Raw genomic sequence first — 25,975 nt, 5'->3', positions numbered from 1 at the left:
TCTCCAATATGCCTAAGGCAACGTGTAGATAATGGGTCCGCAATATATATATATATATATATATATATATATGTGTGTGTGTGTGTGTGTGTGTGTGTGTGCTGTGCAGGGAACTGAGCAGATGACAATCTTCTGATTCACAATCTTATGATTTTGTGCCAACTAATTAAGTTTGCAGACTACTATTTTATGGTTGTTTTTGTGTTTGAGATTATAAAGTGATTTTAATTTTGAGAAATTAAATGAAATATTTTTCTGGCTTTGAAAGTAGTATATATGAAAATAATATATTAATTTTTTTTAATGCATTACACAGCAAATATTAATCACAGAAACATTTTTTTGTAAATTAACTAATACTTCCAATGCACACTGCACATACGTACTGGTCATTGCATATGTAATTTAATATATAAATAATCCTGAATGTTTATACTTGTTTAATGTGCTGCTTCATAGCATAAATTAAACAAAATCTCTTGCATATTTTACGTACCTTGCTGATGGGGTCACATAAGCTTCCACCCACCATGCTGTCCTTCATAAAACACCCCATCATAAAACATGCTCCTGTGGGTATACATTTTACCTTGTGTATGTTTTGTGTTTTCTAAGAATAGCTCTATAATTCATTTCTAAACGGTGTTAGATATGTCCCAAGTAAAGAATAGTCTCTTTTGTTTAAACAGACGAGACAGATTTGTTATTATACTGTATGTGCGGCTGTTGAAGATGTGCTGCGTCTAAATGAGAGAGAATGCTGTATTAGGCGAATGGGATAGACACTTTTACGCAAAGACACACAAAGTAAGCAAAAGAGAGGAACAGTTAGATCATCATTCCTTTCAGTGTTTAAAAATACACCCACATTAACTTTATTCTGAACAGTTAGCTCTGCTCTGGCACGTACACATGGCAGAGTGTGTCTCGATCAGAGAAGGAATGTTGTATGCATTTGCTGGAGAAAAAAAAACTATTTTTCTGGTATAAATGTGTCAGCATTGTTAAAGACAATATGATTATTAATGTTTTATGTGTGAATGTGTTTACATATTTTTAAGCTTTACATATTTACCATCTAACTCTTATGTTTTGGAGCAGATCACCATTGGAATTCACACTGGAGAGGTGGTCACAGGGGTGATAGGGCAAAGAATGCCCCGTTACTGCTTGTTTGGAAACACGGTCAACCTAACAAGTCGTACAGAGACCACAGGAGAGAAAGGAAGGATAAATGTGTCTGAATACACATACAGGTGAGAGATGTCAAAATTGAATGGCAAAAATCTGTTTGTATTTTTATGAAATTGGCAGTGTACAATTAATATACTTAGAAGGTTATTAGACACGTTGTAAAATGGTAGGGCAGGGCATTCCACAGTTTGGAGCGACAGCATAAAATCCCCAACTTTGTTGCTTTTTGTGCACTATTTTAACGATGTCTTTGATATCTTTCTGGACATTGAAAGTAGTGATTACATTGCAGTTTATGGGAGGGTCAGAAAGCTCTCAGATTTCATTAAAAATTTCTTAATTTGTTTTACGAAGGTAAACAAAGGTCTTACGGGTTTAGAACGACATGAAGATAAGAAATTAATGACATAATAAAAAAAACGAACTCTTTAAAACTACATTCTCTGACACAACAACAGTAGTATTCACTCAAAAAAATGATGTGTTGGCTTTACTTAACTTTTTTTTGTAAACAGGTTCCACCGGTTCCACATAACTTTGATTTGTTAAACAAACAGAATTTGTTCATGTAACTTCAACATCATGTAAGTCATTTTAAGCCATCCAATCAAACTCTGAGCTGAGGGTTAAATGAACACTGAAGCTGTGTTAAAGTTAATGAGACAATTAAGTGAATAATTTAGTGATGATTGAGCATTATTGAAGACACCTGATGTTAACAAGCAGAATCACTGAAGGAGAAAATCACAAATTGTAAGCCACCGTTATGGAGATCAGTGTCTGCTTTAGTTGGGCTCTTGATCCTTATACTTCTACTTTAAACTTTGTTTCGCTGCTGTTATTGATTTATAACAGTCAAATGAATAAAGAAAACTGTGATCCGATAGTGTTGGTTATGTTTTGACATAATCATGCTGTGATCTGAAAATTCCAAAAAAATCTTAATTTTGATGGTTAGGATTAACTTGCTAGCAACAGTTTAGTGATTATACAGCATATTTGTATTTTCTTATAACAGAAAATATTTAATAAAACTGTTCTGATCAAATCACTTTAATCTTTATGTAGAAACAGATATCAATAATCAGCCTGTCTATCTCAATCGTGGTGACATTAATAGTCCTTGTTGCCCCCAATCACAACTCATTAATTGCTCCCATCATGCATTGCAGTATGAATAAATTATGATCTGAATTGTCTATGTAATTTACTTTTCCTAATTGAACATTCTACTTGTCACCGTTGTTGAGAAGCATTGACTGAATCTTGAGGTCTGTGTGTGCCTTAAAGAAATATTTTTTTTTGTAAAAATACAACTTTTGAGAAATCCATTATATTATATACAACATTCTGGATATTTATGCAGAATTTCAGTTATGCAGTAACCAACAGAATAAATCACAGACATAAATTTCAAATGATGAATGTCATTGTATGTCCAACATCATTTTATAATTGTTTATCTTTGTTCATCTGGCAGGTATTACTCAGATGCAACAGCAAATTAAAATATAAAGTTAATAATAAAAGGGTCAAGAGCCCAACTAAAGCAAACACTCATCTCCATAACGGTGGCTTAAAATTTTAGATTTTTTTTCCTTGTGATTCTGCTTTAGGTGTCTTAAGCTCATTATTTATTCATGCTGCAATGCATGATGGGAGCCATGAATGAATTTTGATTGGTGGCACCCAGAATGCACCCAGAAAATGTTTTTGTTTATTGATTTGATTATTTGAATTTCATTGAAAAGGCTAAAATTGTATGTTTTACAACAGCAGTGCTGTTATGATCCATAAGGTAAACTTAACAGTGGTTCATGCAGTTTGACTACAAACTGGAAGTTTGGTGGTTCAACCCACAGTTCCACCTTTTCTATGTGATCATCTAGCTGTTATAACTCATGTACAGCCAAACATAATATAAAGTTAATAATATAGGGGTCAAGAGCCCAACTAAAGCAGACACTGATCTCCATAACGGTGGCTTACAATTTGTGATTTTCTCCTTCAGTGATTCTGCTTGTTAACATCAGGTGTCTTCAATAATGCTCAATCATCACTAAATTATTCACTTAATTGTCTCATTAACTTTAACACTCAGCTCAGAGTTTGATTGGATGGCTTAAAATGACTTCCATAATGTTGAAGTTACATGAACAAATTCTGTTTGTTTAACAAAACAAAGTTATGTGGAACCGGTGGAACCTGTTTACAAAAAAAAGTTAAGTAAAGCCAACACATCATTTTTTTGAGTGTTTGTAAAATATGGTATTTGCTCATCCGCCATGACACTCGCTGTGAGAGAAATGATGTGATACAAACGGTGATGTGGTTCACGTGGTGTGATAATGCTAGAATATCGCATGGCTGTAAAAGGCTCTCAGCCAATCAGAATCGAGAACAAGAACTAATTGTATAATATACAATAATGTCATATCATATATATAATATCATATAAAATATAATTTAATAAAAGTAATACAATATAACAATTAATATACATGAATAAAGTGAATGTTGTAATTGTTTTGTCTCAGGTGTTTGCAGTCCATGGAAAATGCTGATCCTCAGTTTCATTTGGAGTACAGAGGACCTGTATCCATGAAAGGAAAAAAAGAGCCAATGAAAGTTTGGTTTCTCTCACGCAAGACCTAACAGACACACTGTGGGGCTGCAGCGATGTGTGTTCATTAATTTCTAAGATCTATGAAAAGGAACATACTGTACTTTGCTTTTTTTTCATCAAGATCATGTTATTCTCCCCCCAGAGGCCAAATTAAGAATGTTCTTCAGTGACCCCCTGCATTTCAAGTACCAATTATTTCTGATTCACAGAAAAAAAAAAAATGGGGGGGAAAGGGAATTATTATAGAGTAGAGGGTGACCAGCTGTACACATTTTGCATAAAGATATGGAAACTATTGTCCATTTGATATTAATTAATGATACTTCTTTGAGTTCCAGCTATTGAATTGATTTAATACAGAAGATACAGATACATTTGAATAAATACAACTGGAAAATGGTAAAAATACGCTATGCAACATGCAGACGTGCTCATCAAGTGTTTTTTTTTTTATATATATATATATATATATATAGGATGTGACAGTATTTAGATCAGTACAAAGTCCAGGAATATTTTATTAGTTCATCACGGAGTAAAATAAGTTATTTTCTTGTGTCACTGCATTGAGTCGTGTATGTCTGTTTGATGATATTTAAAGTTAAAAGCACTACAACATAGAAATATCTAAAACAAATTGTTTAAATTGTGCACTTTAATTAAGTACTCGCTTTTAGATTGTCAGGATCAAAGTACATTTTGTTACTGTATCAATGTATTATATTGGAAATACTCAGTTTAGCCATAAGTCTGAATTTATTTTTCTGTTTCTGGGGATAATGTGCATGCTGTAAATAATAAAAATGCCTGCACAGATTCATAATTACACTCTTACATTGCATCAGAGAATTTACCAAACATTTTATGAATACAATTTAGAATACGCTACTGTTATATTGTTTTATTATGTGTTATTGCGTGAATGAATATATTCTTAACACATTTCAAAGTGAATATTTAGTGTTTAAAAATTGGATAGAATTTGAGAGTTTGTATTCATTGAATCTCACATATAGATGTATTTAAAGGAAACCTGCCCATGTCACAATGCTTTTATGTACACCTCTACATATATTTAAGTCTTGTATTAAAATATTATTCAAAAGATTTGTTATTTGTTTGTGTTGCATTGTACTGCTAAGGTTTGTTTTCATTTACAAAATTAAAAATATTCAGTAGTCTTTATAAGTTGTCCTTTCTAATGCTCATAAACATACACATACAGTATATCTGTATGGCTGATTGGAAATCAAATAAAAATAAACAGTCAAATCTAAAATCTTACACTACTGTTTTTTTTGTTTTGTTTGTTTGTTTTTGTTTTTTTATAAAATCAGACAGACCCTCGGACTCTTTATACAGTTTCTTCTTGACAAGTGGTGTGTGAATAGAAACATCAACAAAAATATAAATGTCAGAAGTGTACACATTAAAGATTATAAAGGTGTTTATTTCATGAGAATAGGAAAAAAAACTTACTATGGATCATAATTTTGACTGCACAAACTTCTACTTCTATATGAGCAGAATAATGTATGTTATCATCACCAGATGACAATGTTACCTTGAGTCACACTAAAGCAATAGGCCTGTCCCTTTGCCAAATTTATCAGAGCTCTGTCTCCTTCTTGTGGTAAAAACATGTAACTACTTAGCTCTGAGTGAAAAAATCTTACTGAAGGACCATGACCCCAATATTTTCAATACTTCCACTTCCATAGAGAAATCAACTTTCATTTGTAGATTAGAGATTGTGTAGTTAATCATTATCCTCTCGACTGTGCCAGCAGTTACTCCTCTAGTAAAATGCATCAATGTGCCAAGTGCAGTGAAACAACTGATTATGTCATAAAAAAGATTAAAACATCATAGAAACAGATTGTATTGAATTGTGTCTGAACTCGGACGATTGTTGATACCCTGTACGAGCGCAAATGCAAATTACATAATTATCTGATAACAGCAACCAAGCAGGACTTTACAATCCTGATTAATAAACAACCTATGGTGTTTTATGGAAGAGTAATTGTGCAGGGAAAATGCAGATTAACAACCTAGAGTGAACCACAGAGGCTTCAATGGAGCATAGGGTTTGTAAAGCCACATTTTAGACAGGAAAAAAAAAGTAATTGTGCATTTAAACTACCATTTAAAAGCTTGTAGTTAATAAGAGCTTTCTTTTTGTTTAAAGAAATTAATTATATTTAACAAGGATGCATTAAATTAATTAAGAGTGTATTTTAAATTAACAAAGATTTCTGAATGATAACAATAAAAATAAACTACTGTATTTGTGAAATGCAGCCTTGTAAAGCATAAGAGACCTCTTATTAAATAAGCCATATTTATTTTAAGAAAATAATAACTATTTTTCAGATTCTGCAAGGTGTATGTAAACTTATAACCACAACTGTATATGGTTTTATTAGTTCTGGATGTTCACTTGAAGCATCTATGTTTCAACATTATGGGTTAAGTTGCAGTTATGACATTTTTGAACATCATTGAAATATTTTTGAGTTTAGATATTTTCTTGTGTTTGCTTTCAATAGGACGATACCAAAGGTCATGAAAAAGGACTATACAAAAGGTCTTCAAAGGTCTTATTTTATTGCACTGTTGAGAGATAAAGACTGAGGGAATGATCAAATAAACCATTATCAGAGACTATCACATCTCAGGTCTTGATATCTCTTAATCTTGTCATTTAGTCTCCAAATAAAACTTCCACCCTACATGTTGTGTTAATTTTTATATTCGGGCAGGCCATGTACACTTTTTGGTTTACATTTTTATTATAAGTGAATATGCCACAGCTTTTCGCACAGTGACTTTTTCCTTAGTATTCAAGACATTGTAAGCAGTAACAGTGCAAATCTCTCAATGAACTCTTTTGTCATGTCATCCACACTGTAGCTGCAAAATAATACATGGATAACGTCTCGGTTACGTATGTAACCCTCGTTCCCTGAGTAGGGAACGGAGACGTTACGTCAGAAGTGACGGAGATTGGGGGTTTCGCATAGAAAGCCAATCCTCTTCGAGTATTAAAACACGAGCCAATGGCATGCAATGCCTTGGGGCTGCGGAAATTTGCATAGCGTACTCCGCCCTACTCCGTGAGTATAAAAGGAGGAAGTGAACGCAACCGCAGTATGTCTTCGCTGAGGAGCCAAGACTGAACTCGGCCTCTACCCAGCGATACAGCAGAAGTGGCAGGGAGACGTAACGTCTCCGTTCCCTACTCAGGGAACGAGGGTTACATACGTAACCGAGACGTTCCCTATCGTAGTCACTTCGAGTTACGTCAGAAGTGACGGAGATTGGGGGTCTGTGCCATCACGCCATCTTCAAGCTGTCTTCCAGTGCCCTGCGAAAGACTGAACCCCCGAGCCTTACCTCTTTTTTTTTTTTTTTTTTTTTGGGGGATCCGACTTTGACACAGGATTACCAAGGTACACTGGGAAACATATCCCGAAGGGGACATGCTACCAGCTGCCTACCGAAGGGAGGACTTAAGAATACACATATGGCCACATAGGAACGCATATGGAACACTGGAGTACCAACCACAGGTGGCTACTGATTTAAACTCCAGGGGTGGCAGATGGCTTGCCAAGGGAAGACACATGCTCAGAGAGGCTTACAGTGGATAATACACATGAGACGGTTACCATGGGGAACCGTGCGCATGGAGGCACCTAGCTAGCATCCAGAGCAACGCAGTGGTGCCCGCATCGTCGGTGCTGGAGGACTCAAGACTTCAATGGAAGAACTGAGGAAATATCGCACTTATCCAGTCCGGGGAGTGGAGTGGCGAGCAAGCGAAGACACCTGAGCGGATCCAGAACTGGCCGAAACGAGTACGTGAGAGGATACCGGCTCAATTCGCAGATTATAGAATCTGGCGAAGGTGTTGGGTGTCGCCCAGCCTGCAGCTCTGCAGATGTCTGTTAGCGAGGCGCCGTGCGCTAAAGCCCAAGAGGAGGCTACACTCCGAGTGGAATGGGCCGTCACACCAAGGGGGCACGGAAGGCCTTGCTGCTGGTAAGACAAAGCAATGGCATCCACTATCCAGTGGGACAGCCGTTGCTTTGAGAGAGCCCTTCCCTTCTGGCTCCCCCCATGACAGACAAAGAGCTGGTCTGAGGTCCTGAAACACTGCGTTCTGTCGACATAGGTGCGGAGAGCACGTACCGGACAGAGCAGTGCCAAGGCTGGGTCTGCCTCCTCCAGGGGCAGCGCTTGCAGGTTCACCACCAGGTCCCGGAGGGGAGTGGTAGGAACCTTGGGCATATATCCAGGCCGGGGTCTCAGGAATACGTGAGAGTAAGCCGGCCCGAACTCCAGGCACACTTCGTCAACAGAGAGTGCGTGCAGGTCCCTTACTCTCCTGATGGATACCAATGCAATCAGGAGTGCTGTCACATAGGACAGGGCAAAAACTCTACCGACTGCAAAGGCTCCAGGGGAGGCCTCTGCAGAGCACCCAGGTCTACTGAGAGGTCCCCAGAGGGCAGGAGGGGAGGGAGGCGGATTTAGCCCCCTCACTCCCCTCAGGAACCTGATGACCAGGTCATGCTTCCCATAGACTTACCTTTCACTGCATCATGAGACGCGGCAATGGCCGCGACATAATCCAAAGGGTGGAGGGCGACAGCCTGCGCTCCAACCCCTCTTGCAGGAAGGAAGCATGACTCCGATCGAACATCTCCGGGGGTCTTCTCAGCGAGAAGAACACCAATTGACGAAGAGGTTTCACTTCAACGCATAAAGGTGTCACGTGGACGACGCTCTTGCGGAAGTGATGGTTGCCGCCACCGCAGGTGGCAGCGAACTCAAACCTGCCTCGTCCCGTCCTGGAGCCACACGTGCAGCCTCCAAGATCGGGACGAGGGTGCCACAGAGTGCCCCGTCTCTGAGAGAGTAGGTCCGGTCTCAGAGGAATAGGCCAAGGAGGTGCTGTCGCGAGGAGCAAGAGTTCGGAGAACCACGTCTTGGTGGGCCAGTAGGGGGCTACCAGCAAGACCTGCTCCTCGTCCTCCTTGATCTTGCACAACACCCGTGCAAGGAGGCTCACTGGGGGAACGCACACTTGCGTGGGCCCCGTGGCCAGCTGTGCGCCAGCGCATCCGAGCCGAGAGAGCCGCGGGTCAGAGAATAACTGGGCGCAGTGGGACGAGTCCCGAGAGGCGAACAGGTCTAACTGTGCCTCCCCGAACTGGTCCCAAATCAGCTGGACCGACTGGGGATGGAGTCGCCATTCGCCGGAGATGGGACGGGCCCGGGACAGCTCGCGGCTGCCCGGTTCCGGTCTCCAGGAATGTAACTGCACGAAGGGACCTCAGGTGCTTCTGACTCCATATCAAGAGGTGGCGGGCGAGCTGCGACAACCGGCGCGAGCGTAGACCCCCCCTGGTGGTTGATGTACGCTACTGCCGTAGTGTTGTCTGAGCGGACAAGCACATGCTGGCCCTAGAGCACGCTCGGAAGCGGTGCCGGGCGAGCCGTACTGCCAACAGCTCGAGGCAATTGATGTGCATGAGGCGCTGGGCTCCTGTCCAGGAACCGGCGGCTGCATGCCCATTGCACATGGCACCCCAACCCGTGGTAGACGCATCCGTGGAGACAACGAGATGCCTGGAAACTCGCTGAATAGGGACCCTGTCCGTAAAAAGCTGAGGTTCGACCACGGGAAGAAGGATCGGCGGCACGTCGGAGTCACTGGAACTCGGAGCGAGCCGCGATGCCATGCCCACCTCGGGACTCGATCGCGAAGCCACAGCTGAAGCGGTCTCATATGAAGCAAACCGAGCGGCGTTGCCGCGGCCGCGGATGCCATATGCCCCAGGAGCCTCTGAAATAGTTTCAGTGGAACCGCACTCTTGCCCTCGAACTGTCGAAGACAAGCCAGCAGTGAATGCGCGCGCTCGTTCGTGAGCTGCGCGGACACGGCGACCGAGTCTATCTCCATGCCGAGAAAAGAGATCCTCTGCACGGGGCAAAGTTTGCTCCTTTCCCGGTTGCCCCGAAGGCCCAGACGGGCTAGGTGCCGTAGCACCAGGTCTCTGTGTTCGCAAACCTGAGCTCGAGAGTGTGCTAGTAACAGCCAGTCGTCGAGATAGTTCAGGATGCGAACCCCGTGTTCGCGAAGGGGAACAAGGGCTGCCTCGACGATCTTCGTGAAGACGCGAGGGGACAGAGCTAACCCGAATGGGAGAACGGCGTACTGGTATGCCTGGCCCTCGAAGGCAAACCGAAGAAACGGTCTGTGTCGAGGGAGAATGGAGACATGGAAGTACGCGTCCTTCAGGTCGATCGCTGCAAACCAATCCTGATACCGAACACATTCGAAAATGCGTTTGGCCGTGAGCATTTTGAACGGTAGTCGATGGAGAGAACGGTTCAAAATGCGCAGGTCCAGGATCGGTCGTAACCCACCGGTCTTTCTTGGGGACAATGAAGTAGGGGCTGTAAAGCCCGGACCTCACCTCGGCTGGAGGGACCGTCTCGATTGCACCCTTCGCCAGCAGGGTCGCAATCTCCGCTCTCAAGACTGGGGCATTGCCACCAACCATCGTGGAGCGAACTCCCCTGAAGCGGGGAAGAGACCGTGCGAACTGAATCGCGTAGCCGAATCCGATCGTTCTGATGACCCAGCGGGAACCCCGGGAAGCGCTAGCCAGGCTTCCAGGAAGTGAGCCAACGGGGTCATGCGAACCACAGACGTCCCCCCGGAGGGGCAGCGAGGCGGGTCGACCGGCATGCGTGCAGGAGTTACCCCGTCCGGATGCACCGTCGAAACCCGCTCCCCGACAGAAGAGACCAGGGAAGGCAGAGCGTTCCACGGGGGTCTGTTCTGCCGGGGGTCTGGCGACAGAGGGGGAAGGGATTGGCGTAGCCCGGGGACGACACACGCACCCTTCCGCGCCCTCCGAGACAGAGAGGAATGAACGGGGCGACGCACTGGACGTCGTGCGCGCTCATTCCAGTCTGTGTGCTCAATGACAGTGTCAGCTTTTCCTCAACCAGCTCAGGGAGCTAGCTAGAACAAAAGATTCTCCACCGGCCCTCCACCGGGGAAGGAGGGGCCCTGCCACCGCCTCCTGAGAAAAACCATGACACTATCACTGAGCGGCCCGCCTCAGGAACATCGCTTCGCCTGGCATCTAGCGGGGCACGCGGCCTGAGGGGGGGCTCTTTTCTTGGGACGCTTACCTGTGGCCTCCTCCGCGACGCGAACCGGCTGAAGGCTGCTGCTGGGGCCGCGTGGGAGGGAAGGGAGCCGCAGGGGGGCGTCCTCGGCGGCGAGCTGGCGGAGGCGTCCGAGCCGACGGCTGGTTGGAGGCAGCAGCTGGCCGTCGGGGCAGAGAAACCGCCTTCGTCTGCTCCTAGGCGGTCGAGAAGTGCTGGGCAAAGTCCTGGACCGCACCGCCGAACATTATGATGCTCCTGGACCACAGCGGTGGGCATCATCTGACCAAGGGAGCGAGCGACCGCCTCCGTGACCCGTTTAAGGACAAGGTAGGCGACAGGCTCGCAGCTCGCTTGGTCCGTCACCTCCTCGTGCACATTCCTGAGCAGCTAGCTTTGTAGGTGCTCATCATATGCAGGGCGGAGGCTGCCTGTCCCGCCGCTCTACAGAATCGCGCCGCCATAGACGACGAGAACCCATAGGCTTTGGAGGGGCATCTGAGAGCAACCGCCGGTTGACCGGGGGAGCCCCAGCGTACCCACAGACAGCCGCATCGCCGAGGGGAGGAAGGGCGGGGAACTAAGCACGCTTTTTTTTTTTTTTTTTTATTTATTTTTTTATTTATTTATTTTTTAGTGCGTGTCAGTTCCGCATGCAACTCGGGGAAAAAAGGAAATTGGGGTTGGCCGTGGCCGTAAGGCGGCAGCGTTACCCAAAAACCAATTATTCAGCCGCGAGAGATCGGGGAGGGGCGGAGTTCCACCCCCACCCGATGCTCACGGACGCCCGAGATAGCACGGCCATCATCGCGGGATCAGACACGGCGGCGCTGACGCTCCCGAGGGAGGCAACGCGGCCGCATCCTCACTTCCCGAGGAGTCAAGCCCGCCTAGTGATGCTGTGATCGACATCGCGTCATCATCTGGAGCGCTGCCCGAAGCAGCCGGTGCCACCGAAGAAGCAACCGACTGAATCGAACTAACGCTCGCTGGCTCTCGCACTGAGGCGGGAGGTGTGGCCCGAGGAATCGTCGGGGCTTATCCCACACCATCACCGTAAATCACCAGGTCCCCGGGTCGACGGGCCCCCTATGGAGGAAACCGATCGAGCGGGGGGGACCGGGACTCTCACTCAAGTGAGATCATTGAGTCTCGACCTCAGTGTAGAGATGGTCATGTTCCCACAGAAGGAAAATGAGTCATCCACGAACGCTGCTGCTGCATGCTGAAATGCCCAGGCATACAAAGCAGCGATCGTGACCATCAGATGACGACAGAAATCAATCACACCCAGAAGAGCACGGGCGAACCGTCTTTAAAAAGACGTGCGCGTGCAGCTCTTTCAATGAGAGGAGGAAATTCACTCTTTCAGCGCTGAAGCGACCAGGGAGAAGCGCAAAGTCTGGCAGACCACTGCTCAGATCGCAGGCGATGCAGAATCTCGCTGGGTACCGCCGTCACACCAACACTGAAGAGGACGCTCGTCTCGAAGAGTCTTGAACAGTGCTTTCAGGAGTGAAGAGGTTCTCTTGGCTCCGAAGCGAAAACATACTGCGGTTGCGTTCACTTCCTCCTTTTATACTCACGGAGTAGGGCGGAGTACGCTATGCAAATTTCCGCAGCCCCAAGGCATTGCATGCCATTGGCTCGTGTTTTAATACTCGAAGAGGATTGGCTTTCTATGCGAAACCCCCAATCTCCGTCACTTCTGACGTAACTCGAAGTGACTACGATAGGGAACCCCATTAGAATAGTTTCGCCTTTCACAGTTCCCAATTTAAAAGACGCAACCGATTCAGACGAAATTCATTGCTTAATGCACCACTCAGAGTTCCACAGAAGTTATTGCCACATAAACCTACACAACAAGTGTAACAGAAAAACCCTGCAAACAATTCAAACAAAAGGAGGACTTTGTGTGAGAACAACAGAGACACTAATGCCATGTGAATATTTGACATGCATCAAACACAAGTGAGTACTTGTTCTCATGGAATGACTTGAAGCCTCCACTCTTTTTGCACAATCAATGATGAAGCAAGGCAGGCGGGGATGTGTATAGCCTGTAGGGAGGGTGAATTTTATACTCTGTGAGCTTTACTCGGCCACATCAGCATGGAGATAATTCCCAGATAAGACAGCGTGCCTTCACTCGCACAGGTATAAAAGACAGGCACGGGGTAAAGTTAGGCCACCGTCAGGATCACAGCAGTCTGTCATCATGGCCTTCAATGGGACCTGGAAAGTTGACCGCAATGAGAACTACGAGAAGTTCTTGGAAGAAATGGGTGAGTGGACAGACAAATTCGACAAAGCATCGCCTGAACATTGTTGGTTTCAAGATCAAACGCTTCAATATTCTTTCTAAAGATGTTGAGTGATTCAGCGAGCCATTATTTATAAGGAGTTTGTGCTTGTGTACTGCATATCTTCAACAGGCATCAACATGGTGAAAAGGAAACTAGCTTCTCATGACAACCTGAAGATCACCGTGCAGCAGACTGGAGATAAGTTCAATTTGAAGGAAGTCAGCGCTTTCCGCACAGTGGATATTGAATTTACTCTGGGTGTCACTTTTAGCTATACCATGGCAGACGGCACTGAGCTCACAGTAAGTACGATAATTTCAAATTTCAGTCTTTACAACCTTAGAAATAAAGGCTCTGTTTTGGCATCTATGGTTCCACTAAGAACCTTTTACCCATAGTGAACCAAAGGGCAAAGGTTCAGATGTTCAGAGAAAAAATGCGTCACTTTCTTAACACCCTCTATTCAAGCCTCCTGAATCACTAACAGGTCAACGAGGGAATGTCACACTGCTAAGATCAAAATAAGTCTGACCTTTGACATTCTGATTGCAGGGATCCTGGGTCATGGAGGGAGACACGCTCAAAGGGACTTTTACACGCAAGGACAATGGAAAGATGCTGATAACAACCAGGAAGATTATCGGTGATGAACTTGTACAGGTAAACTGTTGTTCCTTATGGATTATGACATTTCTTCAAATAAAAATTTGGAATAAATGCTATAAACTTGTGTTGTCTCACTTTTGATTTTTTTGTTGCTTGCAGTGTTATTGCTATGAAGGTGTCGAGGCCAAGAGGATTTTCAAGAGGGGTTAAAATGCCATTAGCAATTCAACATTTAGTTTGACGATTTGAAACCAAGTGTTGTAAGCATTCAACCCGATGATAATGGTTTTAACAAATTGGCAGCCCTAAAGTTTACAAAGCATGTATGTACATTTGCACTATGAGTTTTGATATTTATGGCAATAAAGCCCTTTTTACGTCCTTGTGTGAACAGTTTTAATTGTACGCTGCATGTGTTGTGACTCATTTCTAATAGACATACATTGTGATACATTACAATGTGTTCCGTTGTTTAAAAAGCAAAACATTTAGAATGTTTTCAGGTGTAAAAAAAATATTGTGTCAGTGATTGAACATTTGAAGTTTATTAAACAAAGAATAAAAATAACAGCATAATCATCTCCAAAAATATATAGGGGATTTCATTTTACATTATTCATTCATTTTGAATTATGTCAATATTTTGCATGAAAAAAAAATCGCAGGAAGGCACTCCACAAACAAACTCTAGGGAGTATGTACAAAGGTCCATTTGCAATGAAATTAATGTCAAAGACGCTTTCTCTGTCTTTAAGACTCTGTCTTTAAGACTTATTTTATATATACACACTACCGTCGTACCGTTGGTACGATTTTTAAATGTTTTTAACACAAGTTTCATCTGCTCACCAAGGCTGGATTTATTTGATCCAAGAATACAGAAAAAACAGTAATATTGTGAAATGTGTTTACAATTTAAAATAAGAGTTTTCTATTTGAATATATTTTAAAATGTAATTCATCCCTGTGATTGCAAAGCTGAAATATCAGCATCATTACTCCGGTCTTTGATCCTTCAAAAATCATTCTAATATGCGTATTTGCTGCTCAAGAAGCATTTATTATTATTATTATCAATGTTGAAAATAGTTTTTCAGGATTATTTTATGAATATAAAGTTGTCACAATTTTTTTTTTTAAATAGAAATTTTGTAACATTATAAATATCTTTACGTCTTTGCTGAATAAAAGTATTGTTTTTAAATTTCTTTAAAAAATCTTACTTTTTTTTTAATGGTATATAATGTTACCAAAGTTTTGTATTCATCAAAGAATCCTGAAGAAAAACAAACAAACAAACAAACCATTATTTCTGAAGGATCATGTTACACAGAAATTTAGCTTTAACATCACAGGAATAAATTACATTTTAAAATATTATATTCAAATCGAAATGTGTCAAAATATTACTATTTTTGCTGTGTTTTGGGTCAAATAAATGCAGCCTTGGTGAGCAGAAGAGATTTATTTTAAAAACATTTTAAAAAAATCTTACCGGTCTAAAACTTTTGAATGGTAGTATACTGTATTATCTATCACAATTCAGTAAAAGATAATCAATAAATTTGATATTCAGCATAAAATGGTCATTCACAAGCAAATACTGATTTAAGCCAAAGTGCATACTGCCCTCTTGGGGATGGCTGTTGTGGATCTCATAAGATACTCAAACTTCACAATTTACAGGGAGAGTGTACAAAAGGACACATCTCTCCTATGCTAAGTACAAAAACAATCCATATGTTTAACATCTTTGGCAATTCTCTTGCATTACTTCTCACTGGGTCACCAGGACCTAAAAACAAAGAAGATTTATTTTTATGTTTTTAAATACATAATGTACTAGTCAAATGTCTGAAAACATCAATTCATTCTTTATTATTATTGTAGTTGTTACAGTGTTAGTAGCAGTAGTCAATCAATGGCTGAATTGGCATTCTTCTTTGTATTATTAATTAAGAATTATAGTATTTTTTCATATTTTGAATTAGCTTTTACATTTTCAGTTTTCATTTAAATTATATTTTTTTTGTCTTTATTTATTTCCCTTTAAGTCATTTTAGTACTTGCAATTATTTTATTTCATTTATTTGTTTAGGTAACATTTTACGTTTTTTACCTAATGCTTAATAATTTAATTTTATTTAATTTCATTTTATTTAAAAAAAAAATGGTAACAAATTAATCTACCAGTATCTTTAACCTTTAAGATTAAAGGTTATCTTTTTAACCTTTATGAGTATTTAAAACTTTCTTTTTCTTTTGAGGTCACAAAACTGACACATTTTAAGTAATCCAAATAGTTTAATTGCTTTTAGTTTTATATATTGTTTCTTTTAATTTAACTGAAACTGTGCTCACAAAATATATATATTTTTTGATATATATGATAATTGAAGAGTTCAGATGCAAAAGCCTCTAAGTGCCATTTGAAATTTTCTTCTAAAATGACCATTTTTATCAAGCTTGTATATTTCAGTTAAGTAATTTCACTTAAATGGCAATGAAGATTACCTATTAATTGTCATTTAAGTGAAATTACTGAACTTATATATACAAGCTTGATAAAAATGGTCATTTTAGAAGAAAATTTCAAATGGCATTTAGAGGCTTTTGCATCTGAACTCTTCAATTATAAGTTGAATGTATGAATTATTTAGCTTACTCAAATATTTTAAGTTAAGACCAATTTAAATGTATGAGTACAAAATAAAAATCAACCAGTTCTGCTTGCTTAAACTTTGGATTTTTTTTCCAACATATTTGTGTTTACAGTGATGCAGTAAAGTAGAGAATCATTATTTAAAACAGCCATTTTAAATAAATAATTTACTTCATAAAAAGCATTTGTCAGCATCAGTTATATCATGAATTAGCACTGAACAGTTGTTTAATTGCATTTAATTCAGGTTAAAATAATTTATAAATCTGTTATTGTTCATTGTTCATTCATGACATATTAATGTTATTTTAATTCATTTACTAAATGTATTGCACATTGTTAGTTTGTGTTATCTATTGCATTCACTAATAAACAATTATCTTATGGTTCAACTTTAGTAGTTTATTGTAAAATCTTAACAGTTAGCAAGTGCATTGCTACAAAAATGTGCAACATTATTATTCAAAGAATTGTAGCCTACTTTTTTATTATTAGTTGAAGAATTGTAGCCTACATTTTAAACTTTTAAGTTTAAAACAATATCTGAAGGTTTGGCGAGAACTTACCATAACTTTCACAAATATCCATGTTCATCTAGCCCTTTTGAAGTGACAGGGTGCCATTTAGCAGTGGGCTTATTGATGCTATTGCCTGAAAAGGACAACTTAGTTTATTAAAGCTAGTAACTACAGTTAGTACGTACACTACCATTCAAAGGTTTGGGGTCAGTAAGATTTTTTTTTTTAAGAAATACTTTTATTCAGCAAGGATATTTTAAATTGCTCAATGGTATCAGTAAAAACATTCATAATGTTACAAAAGAAAAAAAAACTGTTTTTAACCTTGATATTAATAATAAATATTACTTGAGCACCAAATCAGCATATTAGAATGATTTCTGAAGGATTATGTGACACTCAAGACTGGAGTAATGATGCTGAAAATTCAGCTTTGGATTTTGCATTACAGGAATAAATGTTAAGTTTAAATGTAAAAATAAATAACAGAACACAGTTATTTAAAACTGGAATATGTTTTCACGATTTTACCGTGTATACTGTTTCTTGGTCAAATACATTTGCCATGATAAGCAAAAACATAAAAAAAAAATCTTATGAACCCCAAAAATATAGCAATATATCAATGATTGAATGAACAGCTCAGCTGAGCTCTAACATACCAGAGTCAGACTTATTTTTGGCACGTTCAGACTGGTTCTCTATGCGGCTTGACTGTCCCGTGTCTCTCCCGTCCTTAACAGCTCCTCTCGGCTCAGGCATGGAGAGGACCAACGGCCTCTGGTGGTGATACTTTAGTCTGTAGTTGTCTGTCATACAATTATCCACAGAGAAATAAGTGGTCAGTGCTACTCCAGATCCTGGAGACACTGAGGTAGATGGCTTATCCCACCCACAAGATCTTTCCTCAGGCTGGCAGGACACCTGCTCCCCTCTTTCCTGGTCCGAACACGATTTTGAGCTCACATCTGATGAGCTTGGGCATGTGCCATTGATTTCCATTCTCTTGTGTACTGCAGTGGTGTGCAACGATGAAACGCCACGGTCGGATGCTCTGGATGCTGTCTGGGATGGCTCCTGTAAAATTCTGGGACGGAAGGGTGGAGTCTGTATCTCAATCGGTCGCTGTCCGTGTTTGGAATGAGTTGGCATTGATGGAGCTATTGCTGACTCTTCCCTCGGCTGCAAAGGGTAAATGGTGCGATTAGGACCCGGTGATTCGTGTGGAGCGACTTCACTGGTGCTAGAACGATAAGCACTGTCTTCCTGCTCTGAAAGAGGGTTAGTGAGTTCATCAGAACTGTTACACTCTGAACTGCTGATCTTGCCCAGGCGGCGCAGAAGGGGGCTTTCCGGACTGTGGTGCCATCGCATGGAAACTTCCTGTTGCTCTACTTGAAGGTTGCCGGCCGATGGGTCTTTCTCTGCGTAGCCCCCTTTCCTGGCACCACAGGATGAGTATCTAAGCTTCCTTCTGTGAAACATGAACACTTTTATTTAGATGTCACCTTATTTCATCATATTTACTGTACACATTTCAGATAACATATTGTATTGTCTCATTTAAACTAACAAAATGAACAAACAACAACAATGAAAAACGACAGAAATGGACTGTTACACAATTGCTGTTAAAGGAGCCAAAGTGTCCATGATTAAGATGCGGACAAGTCTTGTAAAAATCTAGTTTAAAACAAACGTGCCAATTTTTTGGAAATGTACTTTTTTATAGATGTTGATTTTATGTAGTTTCGAAAAAATTTTAAAATATGTTTGAGAAAAGTTTGCATTTAATGACTCAAATGTCACAAATGTCATGTGGTAACTTGTGTGAGTAATTACAGTACAATACATTCTTTTAATGAGGCTTTTTTCTTCATGAATATATCAACACAGTTACATCACCCTCACGTTTTTGTTTTATAACCTTTAAAAATGCATTTTAATTCATAAATTAAAAACATAAGATGTATTCAAGTCATTGTACAAATTGCATTTTAATGCATTTCTTGAAAAAAGTTAAAACAAAAATAGAGGCATGTCATTGCAACAGTCAATGCATTATTTGTAGCCTTAAAAACAAGTTAGTATCAACTGGATTTTTTTGAGAGTTTATATTTGTCTTTTTATTATTGTGATCAAACTGTGATTCAAATATCACCATAAAATCCTTTTATAAATGTGAATTATATATTGCAACATATTTGCAGTGTAAATGCAATGCCTGCAAATACCTTGAACTTGGACTGCCTTTCATGAGATGTTCTGAGTTCTTTCCCTGAATTTTAACCAAATGCTTACCTGAGGAAACAAAATGCAAACCAATAATTTATTTTCTAAAACATAGAACAAAAGGAACAATAAAGCCTAAAAAGGTGGATTTTTGCATCTCTGCCATTGGTGTGTAGCGACAAAGGAACCAAACTGCCAAAATCCCTCTATCTGGATCACAGTGGGCACAGACACACTCACTAGGACACATCCTACTCACTTATTTATAAATAGACAGACTATTCATCTCTTTCCTGCCAACCTGCTGAGTTCCATGTAAGGATAAAGCAACAGGATACAACATGTGCTCTAAGTCTAAGATTTAGGCATTAGTTAGAAAACATTTTACAATTGAGGATATTTATTTTATTTTCAATTTTCTGTACTACTGTATTTGTCTCTTTACCAAATATGTGCTGTTCTACTTGTGCATGAGATTCAGATGTTTTTTTGTTTTTTTTTTTGTTTTCTTTACTAAAAATGGGATTTAAAAGTCCATGACTTCTGGGAAACCAAGATTCGGAAATAGTACATGCAGATTTTAAAGACAGAGATATCAAGGGGCTGCTTTTGTGACTGCCACACAAGACTGATCGACAATGGTGCAACTAAGGCATTATAAAGAATTCGTTTTCTCTCTCTCTCTCTCTCTCTCTTCCTCCTACATCCCCATTTTCCAACCTAATATAACAATCTTTAGTGGTACAATGTGTTTTAAATTTAAAGCTGCTTCTGTTTTTGCTCTCATAGAAGGAGGGAGAGGGATTTTCTCAGTTTTTGGCATGCTACCATGTGCTACCATGGAATTAGAGAGAATTAGAGTTGCGCTAAATCATAAAGTATTCAAACATATGACAAAACTGTAGAATGACATTCAGTTTTTTGGAATGTCTCCAAATGAAAGTGTATCTTTTGGGGTTTGATGGAGCTTACTTTCATTTGAAGATCAAACTAAAACATCCTTTTGTGACCTGAAATGCTCATTCTGTGAATAAAATATGTATTTACTCCACAAAAGGGGGTTAAAAATTATGTTCTCCACAGAATAAGCAATTTGTAGTGCGTCGATTCATGAAATGTAATGTAGATAGTTTCCCTTCAGTTGGTCACGATCGACGTCACATCAGAACGAACCGATGAATTGGAATTTCGCCTGAGTGCCCATTAGGGTTGGGAACCGAGAACCGGTTCTTTTCCAGAACCGGTTGTGTTTTTGAAAAAATACCGGAACCGTGCAAAATTCCTAAGTTTCGGTTCCGAAAACGGTTCTGATGCCGATGCGATATCATCATGTGGGCGAAGTGCTGGGAGTAGAAGACGCCGTCTTATTCCTAAATGACAAAAACTTCACCACTGAAGTTGCGATTTGCTCTCACACGCGCTGCATTTGTCACACACAGACACACGCACGCTGCGCGCGCCTGTTTGCGCTGAGAGAGAGAGAGAGCAGTTGTCGATATGAAACTGCTTTACAATCACACAGTCTCAATATTTATTTGTTTAACATATTCAAATGATTTCCGTTACAGAATTAGTGAGATTATAGTTTGAGTAAACATTGACGGTAGTGGTCAAAACAGATGCAGTCCGTATATTTTTTGTGTTCAGAATTTACAAAATATATACAATGAGCGAGTACTAGGGTGACCACCCGTCCCGCGTAGCGCGTGCGTGCACAGCGTTTGAAGCCCAATTCATGCGTCCCGCAAATTGAGACTGTGTCACGCATAATCAATGCTTTCTCAAAAAGAAAAAAAAAGTCGGTCACTCGTTCATATTTTCAGAACTCGTTCATATTTTGGGTGAACTGAACGTATTGTTTTACTGCCTGTCCCGATGAACGTGTGAACTCGTTCATTCCGGTGTCTGTGAACGCACGCTCTCTCAGTTTAATGGGGTGCCAGATTTTTATAGAGCCTTCCAGGCGAAAACCCGGCTAAAACTCACCGTAAACAGGGCTTAATATGTAGCGAAAAAACACCCAATCTGGCAACACAAGCCATCAGTGTCGCACCGCGGCCACCATTGACAAAGGCGTCGTATGATAATTTAAACGGATTTTATAACGAGGTCGGTGAAGATGGCAAAAATCGTACATTTCTGTGCAAACTTTGAACTTAACTAGTTCATTTTAAAATGTGTGAACTGAACTTTGAACTAGTTCATGTAGAAAGTGAACTTCCCCAACACTGGTTGCCACTCCCACGTGACCTGCCGACTAGGTTGTTGTCAACTTTTTCATTGTTGTCATGACAGCGCAGCTTCTCGTTCCGTGAACCTCTGGAGTTGTGAGTTTAGACTTTTTTTCGACTTTTTTTAAAACTATTCCTGTGGTGTTGAGCAACTAAAATTCCTGTTAATCCTATAATTTTATATTTTTATTTATTTAAAGTGAATTAATTGTAATGAAAAATAAATAAAATTAAATAGCTAAAGTAAATCGTAAGTGGAAGTGCATCTGTCAATTCATTGAATGTTCAAAATATTCATCTTTATTTAGAAAAAAAAAACATTGGTTGGCCTATCATGAGCATCAGCATATAGCCTATCAGCAAAACATGTTTAGGGAATAGGGCATTATTAATGTATGTGCTAAGGTATGTGCTTTTTTTGAACAATTATTCATGTACAAACAGTAAGGCAATAGTAACAATTCTAGATATGGGTAAACCACTATCAGAGTCTGCCCGTGGGGTGGGGGCACCGCCGCGCCAAGCAGTGTCCCACCTTGTCCCTCAGAAACATACCCCTTGTCCCCCCTTGGGCTTATTAGCAGGTGGTCACCCTAGCGAGTACATCATAATGTTTTTTTTTCAAACCGTGTTTTTGTCTTATCTTGAATCACTACGTAAAGCCTATAATAAGCGTTAATACTCGGACTTCTTTAGACTGGCCGGCGGATCGCAGCTGCTGCGGAGTAGCCCAATGCCTGCGTGACTCGTCATGGACATAAACAGAGAGAAGTAGCTCCGGCAACAATGTTCTTCCGCAAGACGCATGCAGTTCTGTTTATTAACTGCTAGAGCGCCGATTTATCCAGTAATTAAATAAGTAAAGTCTTTATGAATCAATCATTCAAACCGTTTTAAAAAATAATCTGTTCTACACACATGTGTGTTAAAGCATATACTATTCCTTGTGAGAGGGTATTCTTCACTGTTGGAGATACAATAAAGGAGAGGTCTAAATTATTATAGAGAATGCAGAATTTTTTTTATTTCCTTTATATATATATATATATATATATATATATATATATATTTTTTTTTTTTTTTTTTGCAAAGATTGCTTAATAATATTTTGAGTTTGTTTACATTACCAGTCTGTTAAACTAATTTGTCATGTACTATAAGAAATAAACACAAAAAGGATTGTGGATTTTTCTCTTACTAATATTTTTAATTGAATGGGAACCGGAACCGGAACCGGAATCGTTTGGCGGAACCGGAATCGGAACCGGAACCGGAAAATTTCTCACGATTCCCAACCCTAGTGCCCATTAACATTTGAGTGTAAACTAAACGAGCTAAGGGTGGCCCCCTTTGCCACCACCGGTCAGCCTCAGTAGCAGCCTCCACCCAGGCCACAGCGTGGAGCAGGTCGTAGGAATGCTGCCCAGCCCGTCCAGGCCCCTGCCAAACCAGGCGGTAAGTGTCAGAGAAAGTGTCCCAAGACCAAGAAATGAAGAGAGAAGCTCTTCGGGAGATGGTGACCGCATCACCGGAGAAAGGCCAGATGGAGAGTTTTGTTTCTGTTCTGCCACTAGCCCCACAGTCAGCGGTACCCAATTTTTAAATAAAATAACAGTGTCCTCTAACTCTGGGTCCCAAGAGGCAACGCTATGCTATTCAAATAGATACCGGAGATCCTGCTCATTGTCTCGCTTGCTGCGCCAGGCAGGAGACGTCACGACCAGGAAAGCATAAAAGCACATCCAAAATGACCGGCGTTCGCTTCAATTAGCCGAAGCAAGTCGATGACACGGATGAAGGAAGTATGGCAAGGTGACGCAGCATTTCGATCACTTCTGATGCTGGGTCAATGCTGCTTTGGGAACAATATAATGCCCAAATGGCATGCTTTGTAAGTGCCTGTCCCTGTATATACTGAGAAGATAATCACCTGTGAACCTGGGGGCCCCCTCAGAGGTCAAACCCACATGTTCCATATCTCAAGAGGTGGGAACGAAACTGTTTCACAGTGAATGACTTGCCTAGCTTTATCTCATTTACGGATCTGAGGATTGCAGCAACATGAGCAGGCGATAGGACGGCCTGCATAGATACTGAACCCCACACCACACCAAAAAAAAATGGTCATCTGAACTGGAGAAAGCACACTCTTCTTGGGATTCAGGTTCAACCCCAACTTTTGAATGTGAGTGAGAACAACATCTTGATGCTGAACCGCCATCTGCTCCGACTCTGCTAGAATAAGCCAGTCGTTTATATATTACAGAATGCGAACCATGCATTTTGTGAATGTGCGGGGTGATAGAGCTAGGCCAAAGGGAAGAACCTGATACTGGAATGATTCGCCCCTGAAAAAAAACCTCAGGAAGTTCCTGTGTTATGGAAGGATGGAGACATGGAAGAAGCCATGTCAGAAGCAGAAGCCTACACTTTTCTAGATAATTACTTAGGGAACCAGCCTCTTGAGGGTGGCCTCCTGTGTACTCAAAGCAGCCACTTTGGTGACTTTAAGCGAACTGGCAGGAAACAATCGATTTTACTGCTTTTTGACCATGCTCAGATGGTGTGAGCATGAAACAACCCCTTGTGATGGACCTTGATTCATAAGCTCACTGGAAACCACTGTGCTTGGCACCAAGGGTGAGGTTGGCAGAACGGCCCCTGAGGGCACAAAAGTGATGTGGGCACTGTGGGGTGGGGCCCTTAGAAGTTTGACACCAGTGGTGACAGGACGAGAAGGACGGTCCTCAGATCCGCCTTCTGCTTAGAAGGCTTTGGCCGAGAGTGTCATCCCAAGCCCTATGATTCTTGTGGAGGGGTACGAGACAAATCTGTGGCAGTTCTCCAACCGCGTCAGGTTTGCTTTTTGGACGAGCACCTTGTTTCTCGGCTGGACAATAAGACCCCGTTTACACCTGGTATTAAAATGCGATCTGTATCCAGATAAGTTAATAAAAAACGCATGTTAATGCAAGGTGTAAACGCGTTGTGATCGGATCGTGATCGGATCTGCCTGACCACATCTGGAGGTAGTCTGGCTCGCATTGTGTCCGGATCTTTACTAGGTGTAAACGCAATCTGGTTGTTGAAACCACATATGTATATTTTACTCCTCCCAAAAATGCTAAAAAATAAACGAGTGAGAGCGTGTTATATAGGCTATGTCATGTTATAGCCTAGTCAGATGCGACACGCAACACGCATCACCGCAGATGAGCAGCTGAGCATCTATTCAACGTGCAAACATCGCAAATAAAAGTGAAAGTAAGTCACAGACGCAGTTAACACATCTTCAAGTAAAGAAACGAAATTATCTTACCAGGCCTGTTGCCACTCTCTCTTATTGATGTCTCTGATTTGGAAATTAGCTGATGATCAATAAAATGCCGCTCAGATCTGTTGCTTTTGGTGGCGTGCAATCCAATAAATCTGCATATAACGCAGGAGGTGAAGATCGGATTTATATCCGTTTTGCAAAAACACATTTATGTGGCCAGGTGTAAATGGAATCAGTACTTATTATCCGGATAACTTATCTGGATACAGATCGCATTTTAATACCAGGTGTAAACGGGGTCTAAATGTTCCACTAAGAATAAGCATAATAAATGCAAATGAATGCTGTTAATTAAACCTGCTATTCATCAGAAAACCATTTCCACAAAAATAATAAGCAGTAAAATGTTTTTAAAATTGATAATAATGATAAGAAATGTTTCTTGAGCAAGAAATCAGCATATTAGAATTATTAGAATTATTTCTGAAGGATCAAGTGACACTGAAGACTGGGGGCTTTTTTCTGACTGATAAAAGAGACAGGAAAGACAGAACTCAGAAATCATGGGCTAGATTTATACAGAATAAGCACCAATAGACTCAACATCAGTATAGCACATGTGCAAATATGCTTGGTCAAGACTACTACAAGACTGTTGATTGTAAAATATTAAAGAAGCAAATTAACTACACTCGTAATTTTATTTTTACAAATTGTAACAAGAGATGATGCTATCACTGCATCAACTGCACTGACACTATCAGAACAAAACTTGAACTGAAATTAATTTCTGTACAACTTTCAGAGTGTTTGGCATTGTAATTGGTATGACAATGTTGATAAATTTGTCCTTGACAGAATAGATCCGCTACACTGCTGCTGTTATTGCTGCCGCTGCGATAAAGAAAGACATGCTGCTGCTGTACAATATAATATAGAGTACCCAAATTACCCATTGCAGATACAGGTGGAGCTGGGGAAGGTGGAGGGTTTCTGAAAACATGCTGCACTTATACAGAAAATGCTAACTAAAGGTTGAGCAAGCAAGCTAATTAGCTACTGATTAAGCGGGAACCAAACAGCTGTGCCCTATATAGAGAATGATGTGATTTCAAGCAGATTAAGT

General features: G+C 40.8%; 3 protein-coding genes across 5 annotated transcripts in view; 2 read left to right on the top strand and 1 right to left on the bottom strand.

The window, feature by feature from the left end:
- The window catches only part of gucy1b1 (guanylate cyclase 1 soluble subunit beta 1), a 55,163-nt gene extending 50,236 nt beyond the window's left edge, over window positions 1-4,927 (top strand). The window contains exons 12-13 of the mRNA XM_039694136.2: window positions 1,102-1,256; window positions 3,732-4,927. Of these exons, the coding sequence (XP_039550070.2) occupies window positions 1,102-1,256; window positions 3,732-3,849 (273 nt within the window). The 3' untranslated portion in view covers window positions 3,850-4,927. The remainder of the gene's footprint in view (window positions 1-1,101; window positions 1,257-3,731) is intronic.
- An 8,236-nt stretch (window positions 4,928-13,163) lies between these two features.
- fabp2 (fatty acid binding protein 2, intestinal) lies at window positions 13,164-14,310 on the top strand. Its single transcript, XM_039694145.2, has 4 exons — window positions 13,164-13,302; window positions 13,453-13,625; window positions 13,876-13,983; window positions 14,089-14,310. The coding sequence occupies exons 1-4, from the start codon at window positions 13,236-13,238 to the stop codon at window positions 14,137-14,139; spliced, it is 399 nt and encodes a 132-aa protein (XP_039550079.2). The 5' UTR covers window positions 13,164-13,235; the 3' UTR covers window positions 14,140-14,310.
- The window catches only part of usp53b (ubiquitin specific peptidase 53b), a 57,588-nt gene continuing 45,748 nt past the window's right edge, over window positions 14,136-25,975 (bottom strand). For all 3 annotated transcript variants that reach the window (XM_089132296.1, XM_039694150.2, XM_089132297.1), the window contains 4 exons: window positions 19,344-19,410; window positions 17,772-18,583; window positions 17,158-17,242; window positions 14,136-15,724 (listed from right to left, as the gene is read on the bottom strand). In XM_089132296.1, coding sequence (XP_088988422.1) covers window positions 17,166-17,242; window positions 17,772-18,583; window positions 19,344-19,410 — 956 coding nt within the window. In that variant the 3' untranslated portion in view covers window positions 14,136-15,724; window positions 17,158-17,165. The remainder of the gene's footprint in view (window positions 15,725-17,157; window positions 17,243-17,771; window positions 18,584-19,343; window positions 19,411-25,975) is intronic.

This window comes from Pimephales promelas, chromosome 6 (genome assembly GCF_988280905.1).
Source record: "Pimephales promelas chromosome 6, fPimPro1.hap1.1, whole genome shotgun sequence".
NCBI classification, from domain to species: domain Eukaryota; kingdom Metazoa; phylum Chordata; class Actinopteri; order Cypriniformes; family Leuciscidae; genus Pimephales; species Pimephales promelas.
Note: the sequence above shows the minus strand (reverse complement) of the source record. Positions and strands in the feature narration are given on the sequence as shown.

Bases quoted from the DNA above. Each gene is read 5' to 3' on its own strand.
- fabp2 (XM_039694145.2), top strand. From the start codon at position 13,236: ATGGCCTTCAATGGGACCTGGAAAGTTGACCGCAATGAGAACTACGAG. The intron at 13,303-13,452 runs GTGAGTGGACAG...TATCTTCAACAG, and splicing joins GAAGTTCTTGGAAGAAATGG to GCATCAACATGGTGAAAAGG. The intron at 13,626-13,875 runs GTAAGTACGATA...TTCTGATTGCAG, and splicing joins CAGACGGCACTGAGCTCACA to GGATCCTGGGTCATGGAGGG.